The 18,757-nt window shown below is 44.2% G+C and overlaps 1 protein-coding gene across 2 annotated transcripts in view; it reads right to left on the bottom strand.

Moving 5' to 3' along the window:
• The window catches only part of grin2aa (glutamate receptor, ionotropic, N-methyl D-aspartate 2A, a), a 119,159-nt gene that overhangs the window by 22,270 nt on the left and 78,132 nt on the right, over positions 1-18,757 (bottom strand). For both annotated transcript variants that reach the window (XM_047800634.1, XM_047800635.1), the window contains one exon: positions 1,280-1,482. In XM_047800634.1, the coding sequence (XP_047656590.1) occupies positions 1,280-1,482 (203 nt within the window). The remainder of the gene's footprint in view (positions 1-1,279; positions 1,483-18,757) is intronic.

The following is an 18,757-nucleotide window of genomic DNA, read 5'->3' on the forward strand; positions in this document are numbered from 1 at the left end:
CGTTTCTAAAGTGCTAATAAAATTCGTAGCTAAGATTTTCTCCTGACTTCGTCATGATTTTAACGTTGATTATTTTCCTACAACAAACAGTGAGACCTGAAACATTTCATTCCTCTCGATACCACAACTGCAACTTTGAAGTGTTTTTAATTAAAGATCCGTTTACGTGGAGCATCGTACAGGCCCCTGTCAATCAGCCGTTACTATAGAAACGAGCGTGTTGATATAAACCAATCAGACGGCTGATACAGGAAACTACTCAACACCTTCTGAGCCATCAAAACAATCTCTAGTGCAGGTAAACATGCTGGACATCCAGAAGTCGTGTCTGGTGTGACGGTTCTCGCTGGGTTTCGGTGCACAAGCCGAAGGTGAAGTCGTTTCTGAGATAAGAGAGCGAGAGAAGAGCGAGAGAAGAGCGAGAGAAGAGCGAGAGAAGAGCTATCAGATAGAGCCGGAGAGAAGATAGAGGAAAAGAACGAGTTTGTGTAGCAGCATGCGTCACTGAGCTGTGCATCACCTCCTCCTCCTCTTCTTCTTCCTTTTCTTCTTGCTGCAGCGAGCCGAGCGGTTAATGCGGATTCGTTTCTTGTAACGTCGCGGGTCTGTTATCGTTTCTATAGTAACGGCTTTACGTATGTTTCATTCATAATTTGATTATAGTGTCGGAGGAAAGACGTTTAGGCTTCACTACCGAAGCCGTCACTTATCGTTAACAAAGCTGTTACACAGACGTTAAATCTGATTGGATTCTGTGTCAGTGATTGGAAAAGAATAAGCTGATCAATGTGACTTGACGTTCACCATCAATCCCACCAACCACCACCACCACCACCACCATCAATAACACCACCACACTGTGAGCTCTTGTGTGTGGATGTTGCTTGTTGTTTGAAGGCATCACTCTGTAATTACAGTTCAGGAGCAGATCGGTTAGAACGCCGCGCTTTGATCATCTGACCTGTCATTTTTCTCACAAAGCTGAAGCGTGCTTTCCCGAGCCAGCCAGGAAGTGCTGAACGCAGCAGTGCTGTAACGGAGAGGCGGCGAAGGCGAAGCCGCCACGACACGCCTATAAAGCCTTTTAACAAGCCTTCCTGAAGGGATGAAAAACGACCCGTGGCTTTTTGGACGGCGTTTCGGAGCCTAAAACAATTTCAGATGTGCATATTTATAACCCAGACAGAAGACTTAGCTAAAAGCCGGAGCGAACAAATGAAAAATTGAATGAACAACAGACAGGCGAGGGATTAGCTGGAGACGGGTGGATGGGACTCACTCTTTGATGTGCTTGCGGCAGGGAACCGAGTTCCTCATGCAGGTTCCCGTCAGACGCTCCACGTTCTCCACGATGACGAAGGGCTTCTCCTCTAAAGTCACGATGCTCAGGTGATTATCATCCGTCTCGCCGTCGCCGAACGAGTTGAAGCGCGGCCACACCGGGAACTTCAGCGTCAGGCTGCGGTTCTCCCACTTCCCCATCTGCAACAAACACAAACAAACAAACAAACAATCAAACAAATAAACACACGAGAAGAAGAAGAACGATGATTTGTAGTGAAATTTTCAATTCATTTTCTATCAACCGCAGTTTTAAAACGAGGGCGCTCCTTATGGTTGCTATAGCAACAGCTCGGTTGTCTCCAGTGTAGGCGGTTTGGAAGTGTGGAGGTGGAGTGTGGAGGTGGAGTGTGGAGATGGAGTGTGGAGCTGGAGTGTGGAGGTGGAGTGTGGAGGTGGAGTGTGGAGGTGGAGTGTGGAGGTGGAGTGTGGAGGTGGAGTGTGGAGGTGGAGTGTGGAGGTGGAGTGTGGAGGTGGAGTGTGGAGGTGGAGTGTGGAGGTGGAGTGTGGAGATGGAGTGTGGAGGTGGAGTGTGGAGGTGGAGGTGGAGGTGGAGGGTGGAGTTGGAGTGTGGAGGTGGAGTGTGGAGGTGGAGTGTGGAGATGGAGTGTGGAGGTGGAGTGTGGAGGTGGAGTGTGGAGATGGAGTGTGGAGGTGGAGTGTGGAGGTGGAGTGTGGAGATGGAGTGTGGAGGTGGAGTGTGGAGGTGGAGTGTGGAGATGGAGTGTGGAGGTGGAGTGTGGAGATGGAGTGTGGAGGTGGAGTGTGGAGGTGGAGTGTGGAGATGGAGTGTGGAGGTGGAGTGTGGAGGTGGAGTGTGGAGGTGGAGTGTGGAGATGGAGTGTGGAGATGGAGTGTGGAGATGGAGTGTGGAGGTGGAGTGTGGAGGTGGAGTGTGGAGGTGGAGTGTGGAGGTGGAGTGTGGAGGTGGAGTGTGGAGGTGGAGTGTGGAGGTGGAGTGTGGAGGTGGAGTGTGGAGATGGAGTGTGGAGGTGGAGTGTGGAGCTCCACTTTAAGATTCCTAACGTCTCTAATTCTGACACGACGACGTTCCAGAATATTTGGAGCACAACAAAGTGCACAAGCATCAATACTTAATGTAAAAGGACTCAAAGTGTAGAACCACACTCGTGTTCTCACTCTCTCTCTCTCTCTCTCTCTCTCTCTCTCTCTCTCTCTCTCTCTCTCTCTCTCTCACATTCTCTCTCTCTCTCTCTCTCTCTCTCTCTCTCTCTCTCTCTCTCTCTCTCTCTCTCTCTCTCTCTCTCTCTCTCTCTCTCTCTCTCTCTCTCCCATTCTCTCTCTCTCTCTCTCTCTCTCTCTCTCTCTCTCCCCCTGTTCTGCTTCTCAGACCCCCCCCCCCTTTCTTTTTTCTTTAGGCTTTTTGATCTGCTCTTGTTCTTTCTTACTCGAGTGCGTTCATGCGTTCACGCTGACTTTACATTTAAAAAGTGAGGCTCGAGCTGCCCTTGAAAACTTCTACTGCATACAACACACACACACACACACACACACACACACACACACACACACACACACACACACACACACACACACTACCTTTAATGTCTCGAGCTATTAAGACACTGCGAGAGCTAACAGGCAGACAGAAAAGCTTTTTATTTTTCAGCAGTAACATGAACATGTTTGAAGGATCGGCGCCGGCGGCTCTCGGCTCTCCTGCTTTCTCCTAATAGCACATTTTCTCCTGAATTACACCTAATTCCTGAAACGTTTTTGTTTCGCATCTGTTCCTCTCAGACCCTTCCAGTGTGTTCCAGATCATAAAATACTCTCTCCATCGAAAAGGTGAAAAAAAAAACCCCCACACACGAGACAACACACTGACTGTTATAAGCGCTCACGTCAGATACACAGACAGCTTCCAGCTTTTACACTTAAAGTCTGAGGACTAAGTGGAGCGCTACACCAGGAGATAAACAGTGGTGCGAAAGAAGAAGAGAGGAAGAGTGCGATAAAGACAGCAGCCAATCTTCCAAACGCTGAGTAATAACAGCACTCGAGCCGCTCACAATCAAACGAGCTCATTAGGTAAATATAATTAAACAGCGGCTTGACGAAGCAGCCATGCAGAGATTCCGCATTAACGTCCTTAATTTCATCCTCATGCTAACGCCGAGTTTATGTGAAAGGACGCTGGTTCTGTTTTTCTTTTTTTTATTCACTTTCACATAATGAGAAGTCTGACGAGTCAATTACGTCATATGTTTAACACCTCCATACATCTGTAATTGCTCCTCTTCTTTGGGTTGCATTTTTATTAAAAGGTGATTCTTTTTGACTCTATTTATTTTAAGTTGATTCTTTTATTCAGATTTGACTTTTAAAATAAAGTTGACTCTTTCGATTTAAAACTGAATCTTTTTACTTAAAGTTTAGATTTTTTATTTAACGTTGACTCTATTTATTTATTTATTTATTTATTTATAGTCTCTTTTATTCAAATTTGACCCTTTCATAAAGTTGACTCTTTTTACTTAAAGTAAAATTGACTCTTTAATAAAGTTGACTCTTTGTACTTAAAATTGACTCTTTAATAAAGTTTACTCTTTTTACTTAAAATTGACTCTTTTTACTTAAAATTGACTCTTTAATAAAGTTGACTCTTTTTTACTTCAAATTGACTCCAATAAAGTTGACTCTTTTTACTTAAAATTGACTCTTTAATAAAGTTGACTCTATTTTACTTAAAATGGACTCCAATAAAGTTGACTCTTTTTTCTTAAAATTGACCCTTTAATAAAGTTGACTCTTTTCTTAAAATTGACTCCAATAAAGGTGACTCTTTTTACTTAAAATTGACTCTTTAATAAAGCTGACTCTTTTTACTTAAAGCTGACTATTCAAAGTTGACTCTTCTATAATGTAAACTTTACTCTTATATTAAAATTGTACTTTTTAATAAATATATTTTTGAATGTACTTATTTTTAGGGTTTTTGCTTTTTTGTTTGTTTGTTTGTTTGTTTCTAAATTAGAATAAAAATGAAATGAGAGCGTTTGTTGACTCTCTGAGTTTTAATAATCGCTAAATCCTGAGCGTCACAGCGATCCCACGCTAATACATTCCATGCGCTGATCTCTATCTGGCTCACTTTCCAGACACCGGGTGAATCACAGATGAGTGACAGGCTCGTGGGTCATTATCGTCACCACCTTCAGGCCCCGGAGATACCAGGTTTTTATCTTTAGCAGCTCTGTGCCTCTAAAGATAACGAGGAACAGATTAGAAATCGGCTTTTTGGCTCAATAAGAACAGCAGAACGCTCGTCTAGGAGGTCTGTTTGCAGATAAGATAAACGGCCCACATCCAGCTTTGTTCAGGACGGATAATTAACGACTGCGTAAGAGATTGAGAAGCCCACGGTTGCTCGGAGCTCATGAAATGTCGAGTCTGCAGGTTTCGCAGAGATCCACTCTAGCTTTTACAGAAACAGCACTGACTCCTGGTAGACGACGCTAATAGACACACTGCGTCATTTATCCTTTACGTTACATTACACAGACACTTAGGGATCATCTGACTATTCGGTTTTTTACGTAGCTACAATTAACTCAATATGGACTCGGATATTTTTTTAAAAATAACCAAATAATCATCAGAAACACTAGTGGGCACGGTGGCTTAGCGGTTAGCATGTTTGCCTCACACCTCCAGGGTTGGGGGTTCGATTCCCGCCTCCACCTTGTGTGTGTGGAGTTTGCATGTTCTCCCCGTGCCTCGGGGGTTTCCTCCGGGTACTCCGGTTTCCTCCCCCGGTCCAAAGACATGCATGGTAGGTTGATTGGCATCTCTGGAAAATTGTCTGTAGTGTGTGTGTGTATGTGAATGAGAGTGTGTGTGTGCCCTGTGATGGGTTGGCACTCCGTCCAGGGTGTATCCTGCCTCGATGCCCGATGACGCCTGAGACAGGCACAGGCTCCCCGTGACCCGAGAAGTTCGGATAAGCGGTAGAAGATGAATGGATGAACGAATGAACGAATGTCTACACTAGTAGCTACTTAGAGAAGCTTTACTCATTTTACTCATTCAGCAAACGCTCCCGTTGTCATCACCGTGACAACCAGTTCGGATACAAACGCAAACGTAGATCCACAATGTAACTATAAATAGATGAGCGTTTTTCTTTAATAAATCCAAAACTGTAACGGTCGGCAGATTGCTGTGGGGTGAGAGGAAGGAACCCCTTCATGACTTCACCCCATCCTATCTGTTCAGCTCAACTAATTGCATGCAACGCTGCACATTTCAGCAAGTCCGACGCTACGTAACAGTTTGTACAACAGAGAGTCTTTTTTTTTCTTTCCTCTCCACCTACACCCACACCTCTGGACATCATGTGGAGAGCGAGCGCTCATAAATTCATACAGAGTCCATATCGATCTGTTCCCAGAAGGCTGCATCTATTATATGGCTTTTTCCTTATTAAATCGAGAGCCATATTAGTCGATACCGAACCATCTCGCGGTGCAGTGTGGGAGAAGCTATCGTGCCAATATCGACTGGCTCTAGCTCTGCTTCTGGACCTCTATTGTGTGTTCTGCATCCTGTCTACGGCGCCAAATTAGTATTCCTTATCGCTGTGTCCGTGGAACACCTGCTAAAGTAATCACGATTAGTGTTACATTCAAGACTTCATCCAAATTCGAGGGTCAAGCATCCAAGCTTTTTTTCTGGGATGTCTTTAGTATTCAATTCCATTCATTCATTCATTCATTCATCTTCTACCACTTATCCGAAGTTCTCGGGTCACGGGGAGCCTGTGCCTATCTCAGGCGTCATCAGGCATCGAGGCAGGATACACCCTGGACGGAGTGCCAACCCATCACAGGGCACACACACACTCTCATTCACTCACACACACACACACACTACGGACAATTTTCCAGAGATGCCAATCAACCTACCATGCATGTCTTTGGACCGGGGGAGGAAACCGGAGTACCCGGAGGAAACCCCCGAGGCACGGGGAGAACATGCAAACTCCACACACACAAGGCGGAGGTGGGAATCGAACCCCCAACCCTGGAGGTGTGAGGCAAACGCGCTAACCACTAAGCCACCGTCCGTCCCCCCATTCCATTCAATTCAATTAAATTCAATTCAAATGTATTTCTGTAGAGCTTTTAACCATGGAAATTGTCTCAAAGCAGCTTTACAGAACATAAAAACCATAAAACAAAAAGTTTCAAGTATTTTTCCATTTGCAAGTATGTTGAGGGTTGCTGTAAATCTAATCAGGCATTTCTTGCTGCAATATGGCTTTCTGTCTAATTACATAATTGAGAGAACACAATCTCATCTACATGGTGTTGGCTGACACTATAATGCCACTTTCATTACTGCCCTGCTCTCGATTTACCCCAACACTCCCTCTAATTAAACTGAACCTTGCTGCAAAGCAAACACCGTCGCAGATAATTGATACCGTTTTGCGGCCTCGTCTCGTGCCGCCGTTCCTGCCGTCTACAGGATTAAATCTCCATCTCTGCCACTTCCTCGATAAGCAGAATTGGCCCAAAGAAGAAGCGAATTCACGTGGATACAGCAGCTTTATCGACAAGGTGCCAAGGAGCGGCTCGAATGATTGCCGAACATTTTAATGAACCTGAACTAAAGTGTATTAAAAAGAAATGTAAGGAGAGATTTCGATGCGATGCTTCAGGGCTGAGAAAACCATCCGGCTGGCGGTTCGAGCCCCAGTACCTCCAAAATGCCACCGTTGGGCACTTGAGCAAGGTGCTTAATCCCTGACTTACTCTGACCCCAAATCCCTAAGCTACAAAAATAAGCATTTCACTGTGCTGTAATCAAAATGTGTAGAGACATGTGTAAGCCCCGCCTTCTTCTGAACTGTGGATCAATTGTGTTATTTAATACGTTGCTTTTGTAAAACAGCCGGAAAAACAATGTGCACTAGATGAGCATTTGGACTAATTCATTCATTCATTCATTTCCTACCTCTTATCCGAACTTCTCGGGTCACGGGGAGCCTGTGCCTATCTCAGGCGTCATCGGGCATCGAGGCAGGATACACCCTGGACGGAGTGCCAACCCATCACAGGGCACACACACACTCTCATTCACTCACACACTCACACACTACGGACAATTTTCCAGAGATGCCGATCAACCTACCATGCATGTCTTTGGACCGGGGGAGGAAACCGGAGTACCCGGAGGAAACCCCCGAGGCACGGGGAGAACATGCAAACTCCACACACACGAGGCGGAGGTGGGAATCGAACCCCCGACCCTGGAGGTGTGAGGCAAACGTGCTAACCACTAAGCCACCGTGTCCCCCCCATTTGGACAAATTGCTTGACATCATTCGAGGGAACTGACATACTATGCAGACCGCACCACAAAGGTCAGGCAGTCACAGAACCTCAGTCTGGCATTCTGTCTTCTCTATCGAACAACAAATAACAGCCCTCTCCCCGTCTCGCTGTCATGACAAAATCTGGGAAGTTGCTTCGATAGCATCCACACACGCCGCAATGACGTGAGGTGGACCAATCCCAAAGCTGAAGAAAGCTTCGAAACACTTCACCAAGCAGACCAACATCTGTTTAGAAAATGACTTAATAATAAAACAAAAGGTGCAGCGAAGAGCTTTTGTCAAGGAATACAAGGATGAGACTCAAACATTTAAACAACTCTACAGGCCATGAGATTCCACTGATCCCTGACTCTGAGATTTGAGGGTAGGAACGAATAAAAGAAGCACCGGAGAGCAGAGATTGGATTGTGGGTTTGTGTAAAATCTAAGCCTTAGTTCTGCTGATTCCTCATCAATACAATCAGGCCAAACCTTGACAAGCTTTCTCTCTGATTTATACGTCCACCACGCTGTGAGTCATGGCACGAGTCTAACTGCACCTTAAAACCAAAAACATATAAAGGGAGCACTGAAAGAATGAAATATTGTGATCAGATTTTTGATTTCTTCTGGTTCAAACTGAAGCAGAGTAAAGACAGAAAATCACAACATCAGCTTTCTCGAATATAATTGAGCCAAACAAGACAGGTTTCCTCTCAGGTTTATAACACCCACTCATGCCATCGACAAGGTGTCACCAGGCAGCTCGACTGATGCCATGAAATTCTAATCATCCCCGACTGAGAGATATGAAGGAAGCTGAGAACTCAGACTGCTTTTCCAGGTGTAAATGAACACTGAAGTGAGTGAAAAATCAAAGCATCGATTCTTCCACTTCCTCGAGTATCATCAGGCCGACCACCACTACACTTCCATCAGATTTGAACACCCCCCGTGCCGTTTACAAGGTCCTACTGAACATCTCAAGCATTTTAATGATCTCTGACTGAGAGATGTGACAGAGACGCTGAAAGACATTTCTGTCTGGACCAAATTGACCAGCAGTACAGACGAGCATAATTAAATCAAAACTTGAACTGCTTCATAAAGCATAACTGGTTCTACTGTATATAGACAAGATTTCTTTCCATTCTCGATGCCCACTTTCTAGCAAATAAGGTACCATGGAACAGCTTGACTGGTACCAAAACATCTCGGAAATGAACGATACGCAGGTCGCGGTTAATGAAAGAAGTGCCGACCGAAGCATCAAAGCATCAATTCGACCCAAACAAGACAAGCCTTCTAATGGATTCAAACACCCACGAGGTGCCACAGTGCAGCCTCAGCGATGCTACAACATTTTAATGAGCTCTGACTGAGAGTTATGAGGGAGTAGGGAAATAAAGTTTGGGCTAGGTTAAATTAAAGAGGAATCGAGAAGCGAAATGCAAAAATCGCCAACAGTGCTACATCTACTACTTCCTGAAGTGTTATCACCCCGAACAAGCGAATACCCACAATACGATCGAGAAGTGTTGAGCAGCTTGACTGATGTCACGACTTCAATCTTAATGAACCCTTGGGAAGCTCAGCAAAATAAAGTCGCTTGGGCTAATTTTGAGCCAGACCAAATTAGCAGAAAATCTATAATCGGCCTAGACGATACGCACTCGCAGTGAATTTAAACTCCAACTATGCCACTGCCAGTGGAGTATAATTAGCTGAATAAAGATGAACGCTAACTGATTTACATGGCCACAATGACATTGAAAAGTCATTAACGATGCCACAAAATCATAACGCGTTACATGGACGAGAGATATGAATAGTGAGTTAGGCAAAAACGCAGAGCTGCGACAATTTTGTCTGGGGCTAATTTCACACCATGAGGTACAAATGGTGTAATAAGTCTAAATACTTACAGTACCATGGGATCTACTGTACAAGGTTCTCCTGAGCAGTTTGAGAGGTTCACTAGCATGTAAATGATTCCTCATTGAGGGACAGGATAAGAAAAATCAATTCTGGGCTTAATTTCAGGCTAAACTGAAGAGAACTACAGTGGTGTATAATCAGCCTAAACAACATGTACTCTTGCCCCTGACAAGGTGCCACAGTGCAGCTTGAGTGATGCCACGACATCTTAATGAACCCTGACTGAACAATATGAAGAGCTCAGCAAGGCGAAGGAGCTTGTGCCAACTTCAGACCAAGCCAAATTAAATAGGAACACGACAGAAAATGAAAGACACGCCTTCTAAATAAATAAACGTAAATGCCCATCCTGGCACGGGCAAAGTGTGTGCGGAGCAGCTCGAGTGACGCCGTTACAGTTTAATGAACCATGAGAGCAATTCAAGAAAGAACCTCGGGCTGGTTTCGGGCCGAGTCAAATTAAAGAGGAACGAGCCTTCGTAAAGAATTTCGACACCCACCGAGACATCGACAAAGTTCTTCCCAGCAGCTTGACATTTTAAATGGTTACTGAAGGGAGCAGCGAAACAAAGAAGCCCCAGAGAACCCGGGCCGCTTTTATGTCGGGACCAAATTGGAGAAGAATACAGGAGTGAAAAATGAGAGCGGTTTTCCAAGGTGACAGCGGTTCACTCTGGCTTCTCTGTTCCCTGCCTGTCGGTAAAGAGGGAATAATGCAAGTGGCAAAGCAGCTTATTTCCTGCTAGCATAGTCTACGACTTAGCAGTCAGACCGATTCAGTGCAGGTCTCAGCAAGGTCAGTGAGATAGAGGGATTAGTTCAAGAGGGCTGACATTCCATTACTGCGTCTGACAATTGTATCAAAATCTATCACCGATACTCAGATTTACGAAGGAATATTAAGTGGGTCCTCGGACCTCGGGGGTAAGACGGACGTGGTTGACCCTATCTGAAGATTCCTGGAGGGGAACTGAATTGCACAACACAAGCCATTTGCCATGCAGCCATGCAGCAGTGCAGGCTACATCAATGGAAACACGACGGTGTGATAGAATCGAACGGGGGCCGGGGGCGCCTTTGCCATCATTTTTACACTTCTTAAGAGATACATCACAGATTGAACAGGTTTCCTGAACGCGGAATTCACCTAATCAATCCCTGAACTGAAATATATGTGTGTTTTAACAGTGGATTAGCATTAGCATGCGCGTACAAATGGATTCCGATTCAAATGAAGCAAGCTGCCATTTTCCTCACATCCATCCTCAAATCAAGCCCTAAGCGGTTCGCTAAACGACGCTAAACGTGTTCGGATCCCTTTGGAGAAACATGATGTATCTTCACCCCAACTCATACAGTACAAATGGCTCAGTCAGACGCAGCTGCTTCTCCACACTCATCCTCACATGGAAAGATCTTGTTTTAGCAACTAATCCACCTATTTGTTGTCTCACCCATGCTGAGATTTTTTTTTGTCCGTCACACCTGCGGTAGGCAGCTTAGCCCTTTTCTCGGCTTGTTTGCTGAGGTGGACGCCTCACGCTGACACCGATAATTACACCACAGGGAGCGCCACTCAAGCGTCGTGTCTTAACGATCCTGAGAGACTCATCTTCACGCAACAGCGGCTGTAAATCAAATAATTTAGTATACGGTTCGAGATCATCGTCACTCTGCCGTGGCTGTTAGCGATAACAGGTTTTAATGGAATATGGATTTTACATTTTACACACAGAGACGATATTTTAAAGGGATTCGGTGTAGGAAGAAATGTGGAAAAAAGTAGCATCGGTAGCGAAGTGTTCCGCATTACGGCGGATATGAGCTCAAAAAATATAAGAAACACTTCAATACACGAGAACTAAGAGAATTTGGTAGACTACCTAACATATGCTAATTTGGTAGAATACCTAACATATGCTAATTTGGTAGAATACCTAACATATGCTAATTTGGTAGAATACCTAACATATGCTAATTTGGTAGACTACCTAACATATGCTAATTTGCTAGACTACCTACCATATGCTAATTTGGTAGACTACCTAACATATGCTAATTTGGTAGACTACCTAACATATGCTAATTTGCTAGAATACCTAACATATGCTAAATTGGTAGACTACCTAACATATGCTAATTTGCTAGAATACCTACCATATGCTAATTTTCTAGACTACCTAACATATGCTAATTTGGTAGACTACCTAACATATGCTAATTTGCTAGACTACCTAACATATGCTAATTTGCTAGACTACCTAACATATGCTAATTTGCTAGAATACCTACCATATGCTAATTTGCTAGACTACCTAACATATGCTAATTTGGTAGACTACCTAACATATGCTAATTTGGTAGACTACCTAACATATGCTAATTTGGTAGAATACCTAACATATGCTAATTTGGTAGAATACCTAACATATGCTAATTTGGTAGACTACATAACATATGGTAATTTGGTAGACTACCTAAAATACTAATTTGGTAGACTACCTAACATATGCTAATTTGCTAGACTACCTACCATATGCTAATTTGGTAGACTACCTAACATATGCTAATTTGGTAGAATACCTAACATATGCTAAATTGGTAGACTACCTAACATATGCTAATTTGGTAGACTACCTAACATATGCTAATTTGCTAGAATACCTACCATATGCTAATTTGCTAGACTACCTAACATATGCTAATTTGGTAGAATACCTAACATATGCTAATTTGGTAGACTACCTAAAATACTAATTTGGTAGAATACCTAACATATGCTAATTTGGTAGACTACCTACCATATGCTAATTTGCTAGAATACCTACCATATGCTAATTTGGTAGACTACCTAACATGTGCTAATTTGGTAGACTACCTAACATATGCTAATTTGCTAGAATACCTACCATATGCTAATTTGGTAGACTACCTAAAATACTAAATTGGTAGACTACCTAACATGTGCTAATTTGGTAGACTACCTAACATATGCTAATTTGCTAGAATACCTACCATATGCTAATTTGGTAGACTACCTAACATATGCTAATTTGCTAGACTACCTAACATATGCTAATTTGGTAGACTACCTAACATATGCTAATGTTTAGACAGACTGAGTTTATTTTTATCAAAGCTGACAGGATTTCTGAGAGAAGGTTTGATCACGTATCAGGAAATGTTCATGGTAAAACTAATAAGCTAAAACAAGCTCGTCTGACTGGATGGTTAAGATTTTGATGCTTTATTTTATTTGAATTATTTACTACAATCTCTTGCTGCTGTTAGCCAGCTAGCTAGCCAGCTTGCATGAGCTAAACAGACAGACGTTTCTCAAAGATTTTTTATTCTTTTAATTTTTTTCTGCTAACACTAACTAGTTTGCTAAAATAACAAACAAACAAACAAATAAATAAATAAATAAATAAATGGGAGGGCATGGTGGCTTAGTGGTCAGCACATTTGCCTCACACCTCCAGGGTTGGAGGTTCGATTCCCGCCTCCACACACAAGGCGTGTGTGTGGAGTTTGCATGTTCTCCCCGTGCCTCGGGGGTTTCCTCCGGGTACTCCGGTTTCCTCCCCCGGTCCAAAGACATGCATGGTAGGTTGATTGGCATCTCTGGAAAAAGCAAGCTCACCTGGCCAGGCAGGATTCCTGATCATTTAAGGCTACAGTTTTAAGTGTTTAGATCCTTCGCTGCTGATGCTAGCTATACTGTATAGCTAATATGTCAACCTGACATGATTTTGAAGGAAAAAAATGGTCAAGTATCATGACACCGCCAACAAGGATCCAACTTGACAGAATTTCCAATGGTAATTTATTTCGTTAAAATAAGCTAGTGTGAAGGAATTTCTTAGAAACGTTTTAGCATCGAATTGCAAATTATCGCATCTGACATTAACTGTAACTGTAGACAGTTCTGAGATTGTCAGGTTATATTCTTGATGCTAGCCAGCTAGCTGAAATGAGCTTAATGCTAGCCAGCTAGCTAAAATGAGCTTAATGCTAGCCAGCTAGCTGAAATGAGCTTAATGCTAGCCAGCTAGCTAAAATGAGCTTAATGCTAGCCAGCTAGCTGAAATGAGCTTAATGCTAGCCAGCTAGCTGAAATGAGCTTAATGCTAGCCAGCTAGCTGAAATGAGCTCAATGATAGCCAGCTAGCTGAAATGAGCTTAAAGCTAGTCAGCTAGCTGAAATGAGCTCAATGCTAGCCAGCTAGCTGAAATGCATCTTTTTGATTTCTGAGGCCAAACATTTGCACGATAAATAAACTGTAATTTTTCACACGTTACGCAAAACATCATGAATGTTTACAGCTGAACAAAAGTTTGCGCAGAAGTTGGACTGGAAACTCACACGACCCGCTAAACTCAGCGGGTCCATAATAAGCTTCCGCGTCCGTTTATTTACATCACGCTTCGGTGTTCCTGTGGGGTTCTGCACTTCCACACAGCCTCCTATGAAAATAGAAGGTTCTGTAATAAATACAGTACGATCATCTCTCTGCCTTTCTTCTCGCTGCCTCCTCCAGTTCCTCTGAAACTGGACTTGGCTCCGCCGCAGCGTTTAGCTTCGTATGTTATAGAGCTGGCTTTCTGCCAAGGTATTTATACTCCACCGCATGTAGTGATTACTGCGCAGATGCTTCGACTTCTCTGGATCCGATCTCCGTGTTTGTTCGTTTTATCGATTTGGTGCTGAAGGAACGAGCAGCATGATGCTCTGTGGTGATTCTTTTCCTGCACCAGAATGCCCTGCAGTGTGTTAACCCTTTAATTCTGCAGCAGTTTCAAACAGATTACACCTGATTTATCCACTGAATGTTAACGCATTATAGCACGTTATAATTGTTACGATTCTTCTTTCACCGTCCTGTTTTTTTTTTTTTTTACATTTCTTGTTGCTAAGACACCAGAAAGCGTAACCTCCTCCTCCCTGAAGATGCCAGTAAACGTGCATTCTCTAAATTCCCCGTGTCAGTGATTACGCAGGTCTTTAACACGTTTATCCGTCCGAATCGAAGGCTTCTGACCGATCGGAATCCAGAACTCGACAGCGCTTTGGATTAAACCATGATTTTGCGGTTTGCTCGTGAATGACGTTCGATAAAACTTGTGCAAGCTGACGAAGGCATTATTCTCTCACTCCTTATTTCTCTCTCTCTTTGTCTGTCTCTCTCTCTCTCTTTCTTTTGCCTGTAGGAAAGCTGTTGGATGTCGGGGATGCGGTACTCGTCCAGGTGGCAGAGACACATGGTTTGTAGCGGCTGCCATCAACCCAGCGAGATGCCAGACCGATCCATTTCACACCGACAACAACTGATTGGCCACTCCAAGCCAGTCCTTGGGGCATTCTACCATCTTTAGTGCAGATTGTCTGTGTGTGTGTGTGTGTGTGTGTGTGTGTGTGTGTGTGTGTGTGTCTGTTTGTCTGTCCAAGTTTATATATGTCTCTGTGAGCAAAACCAAGAGAGACAGATGAAAAAATACCCACGTCTGTGTCTATTTGCTCAGCTGTCACACCTCTCGACTCCGGAGCCCGTCATCATCTCGAGCCGTATGAGTCCTTCTCTATCAGCCCGAGGACGTACAGATAAATATTTATTTCGGCACAGGAGCCTGCGGGGGTCCCGGTCACGGCGTCTCTGTGCTGAAGTTTTGTCAACAATGAAATTCCAAAGCAAACTCCATTTCTGATTAAATCCAGACTGATGCCAGTGTTCAGCGTTCAGACGCCATGGACTGCAGTCATATCTGCCATCTAGAGCACCGTGATTAACTGTTATTTTCACATCGCTGGCAGGTTAAAAGAAGTCGTCGGGTGACGTGGAGAGCGCGTTATCGGCCCGAAGAACGCCTTAAGTCTGATATGACACGAGGCCGACGTGCAATCAAGGTGCTGCCGAGTGTGCGATCATCAGTTAATAACACGTGATTGCATGTTACGGCTCGTTTCTCAGACGTTCCACAACATTAAAGAGATCGAATGTACGACTTTAAATAAATCGGAATTTGTAATCGTCAGCAACTTGATGTGTAATAAGGGCAACGAAACCCATTGCAACGACCTGCTACAGGAAAATCATCAAGTCCAGGATGGCTACAGTAACCACACTAACTTCATCACGCCAGCCGTCGACCACGAATCTATTCCACCAAACACAAAACACTCGCCCGTCCAAATCCGAAGCCGTGTCTGAAAGAATAAACAGATCGGTTATGTGTCCGCCGTGTCGGCAGGACGCGCGGACATTTAGGACGACGGCGAGCCTGGATCCTGCAGCGGCGCTGAGCCTATCGCTTCTCATCGTGTGCTCTCTGTTTGCATCAGAGCGACTCTGTGGATTTTTAATGAACGAGGCACAACAGATGTTTATGAAATGTGCAGCTCGTGTTCGACGGGAGACGCGAACGCCCGCTTTTGTAAAAATGACTAACATTTACACAAATGTGCTTTTCTGCAAGCTGTCAGTATCAGGGCCAGAATACAGGAGGAGATGTTTTCTAAAGCGATCGAGCTGTTCTGTACATCAGCTCTAAAGTGACAGAAACAAATGTAATCCACAAAATACATGATCCGAAAATCTGTGCTGATGTGTGTGTTTGTGTCGGTGTGTGTTGTGTGTGTCGTGTGTTATTGTGTGTCTTTGTGTCGGTGTGTGTTGTGTGTTATTGTGTGTGTTTGTGTCGGTGTGTGTCGTGTGTTATTGTGTGTCTTTGTGTCGGTGTGTGTTGTGTGTGTCGTGTATTATTGTGTGTCTTTGTGTCGGTGTGTGTTGTGTGTGTCGTGTGTGTGGTGTGTTATGCATGTTTGTGTGTTTTACTGTGCGTTGTGTGTATCGCCTGTTGGTGTGTGTCGTGTGTGTCTGTGTACCGTGTGTTGGCGTGTGTTAGTGTGTTGATCTGTTGGTGTGTGTCGTGTGTGTCTGTGTACCGTGTGTTGGCGTGTGTTAGTGTGTTGATCTGTTGGTGTGTGTCGTGTGTGTCTGTGTACCGTGTGTTGTGTGTTGATCTGTTGGTGTGTGTCGTGTGTGTGTGTGTGTACTGTGTGTTAGTGTGTTGTGTGTTGATCTGTTGGTGTGTGTCGTGTGTGTGTGTGTGTGTGTGTACTTTGTGTTAGTGTGTTAGTGTGTTGATCTGTTGGTGTGTGTCGTGTGTGTGTGTACTGTGTGTACTTTGTGTTAGTGTCTTGTGTGTTGATCTGATGGTGTGTGTCGTGTGTGTGTGTGTGTGTACTGTGTGTTAGTGTGTTGCGTGTTGATCTGTTGGTGTGTGTCGTGTGTGTGTGTGTTTGTGTACTGTGTGTTAGTGTGTTGTGTGTTGATCTGTTGGTGTGTGTCGTGTGTGTGTGTGTGTGTGTGTGTGTGTGTGTGTACTGTGTGTTAGTGTGTTGTGTGTTGATCTGTTGGTGTGTGTCGTGTGTGTGTGTGTGTGTGTGTGTGTGTGTGTTTGTGTACTGTGTGTTAGTGTGTTGTGTGTTGATCTGTTGGTGTGTGTCGTGTGTGTGTGTGTTTGTGTACTATGTGTTAGTGTGTTGTGTGTTGATCTGTTGGTGTGTGTCGTGTGTGTGTGTGTTTGTGTACTATGTGTTAGTGTGTTGTGTGTTGATCTGTTGGTGTGTGTCGTGTGTGTCTGTGTACCGTGTGTTGGCGTGTGTTAGTGTGTTGATCTGTTGGTGTGTGTCGTGTGTGTGTGTGTACTGTGTGTTAGTGTGTTGTGTGTTGATCTGTTGACGGGGAAACGTCTCGGCTAGCGATCGCTCTACGTGATGAAGTGTGATGGTGTTGATGATGAAGTCATTAGTGTGAAAGGTGAAGATCTGGAAGTGTAAAGCCCCGCTGCATCAGTCTCTTCAGGAAGAGATGAAGGGAGGGTTAAATCCACCTGCACAGCTAGAAACAGCACAGCATTGTGGGTAACGCAGAAAACAAGGTGAAGACAGGGCCACGCCTTGACCAAAGCCCTTCGATCTGCTTCAATCAGCATCGGCAGGCGGCGACTCGCCGGAGAATTAATTACCGTAATCGTCTTAAGGCGAATTTAATTTAGCTTCCAAGAATAGCTTGATCTTTACAGCCGCCTTTCTAATAAGCGAGAGCGAGGAGTAAAGTTCAAGAGATAGTTACAGGCTGGGAGACAGACGGAGAGGTAAAGAGCAAGACCACGAGCTCTGTGCTGGTTAAAGTGAAGCTGCAGACACTCTTGCCTCTTTACCCCCGAGGCAGTTCGAGTGCAAGTTCGGAGCCTAATTTAGAACCAGTTCTTTCTGTTTCGACCGCCAAAGCACCGGCTCCGAACCAGGAACAGTGGTTCTTAAGTAGCACCAAAACATTGCTGGTCTAGACTTAAGAACCGCTTGCGTCAGGAGCTGGGGGCGGGGCTGTGGGCGGGGCTACTGTTAGCACGTTTGATAATGTACCTTAATGTACCTTAAGTATACTAATGTTTAATACACTTTTACTTTACCGCGATATGATACATTATCAGCACACATGATAGTAGGTAGCTACATGCTAAGGCTAAATTTTTTTGTGTGTTAATGATAAAATAACGTTATGTACTTTATCGATTACAACCTCCGTTTATACAGATTACACGGAGCCGCACGTACACGTTTTATTCGCCGCGTTTGGATGCCGATGTAGGTTCACAAAGCCATGAGCATTAACAGTAAATTAACATCCGCCATTGTTGTTGTGTTTGTGTTTGTCGCCGCTGCGCTAACGTCGCTGGGACACGTGACACGTATACAGTGACGTCACACTCTGCGCTGTGACGGCTCTCTAGCCGGTGGAAAGGCAAACCGGTTCTTAGAAGGTTCACCAGTGGAACCGACTTTGAACCAGCAACAGCGCTAGCTCTGAACCAGCACCCGGTTCTTTCCGGTGGAAAAGAGGCTTCTGAGATCAGATGGATGAGATGGAACATAAACCCAGATATGATGCTCTTAGTTTCAAATCCTTCACAGTTCTTTGTAAATATCTCTTACGGAGGATCATGTTATGATCATTACACTAATCATAATAAGTCATAAGGTACAGAACCTTGCTGATGGTGAACCTTCATACCAGAACCGGTTTCCTTGTGGAAGTTACGTAAGATCTCTTAATCATCCACCCGATCGTT

This window comes from Tachysurus fulvidraco, chromosome 15 (genome assembly GCF_022655615.1).
Source record: "Tachysurus fulvidraco isolate hzauxx_2018 chromosome 15, HZAU_PFXX_2.0, whole genome shotgun sequence".
In the NCBI taxonomy this organism is placed as follows: domain Eukaryota; kingdom Metazoa; phylum Chordata; class Actinopteri; order Siluriformes; family Bagridae; genus Tachysurus; species Tachysurus fulvidraco.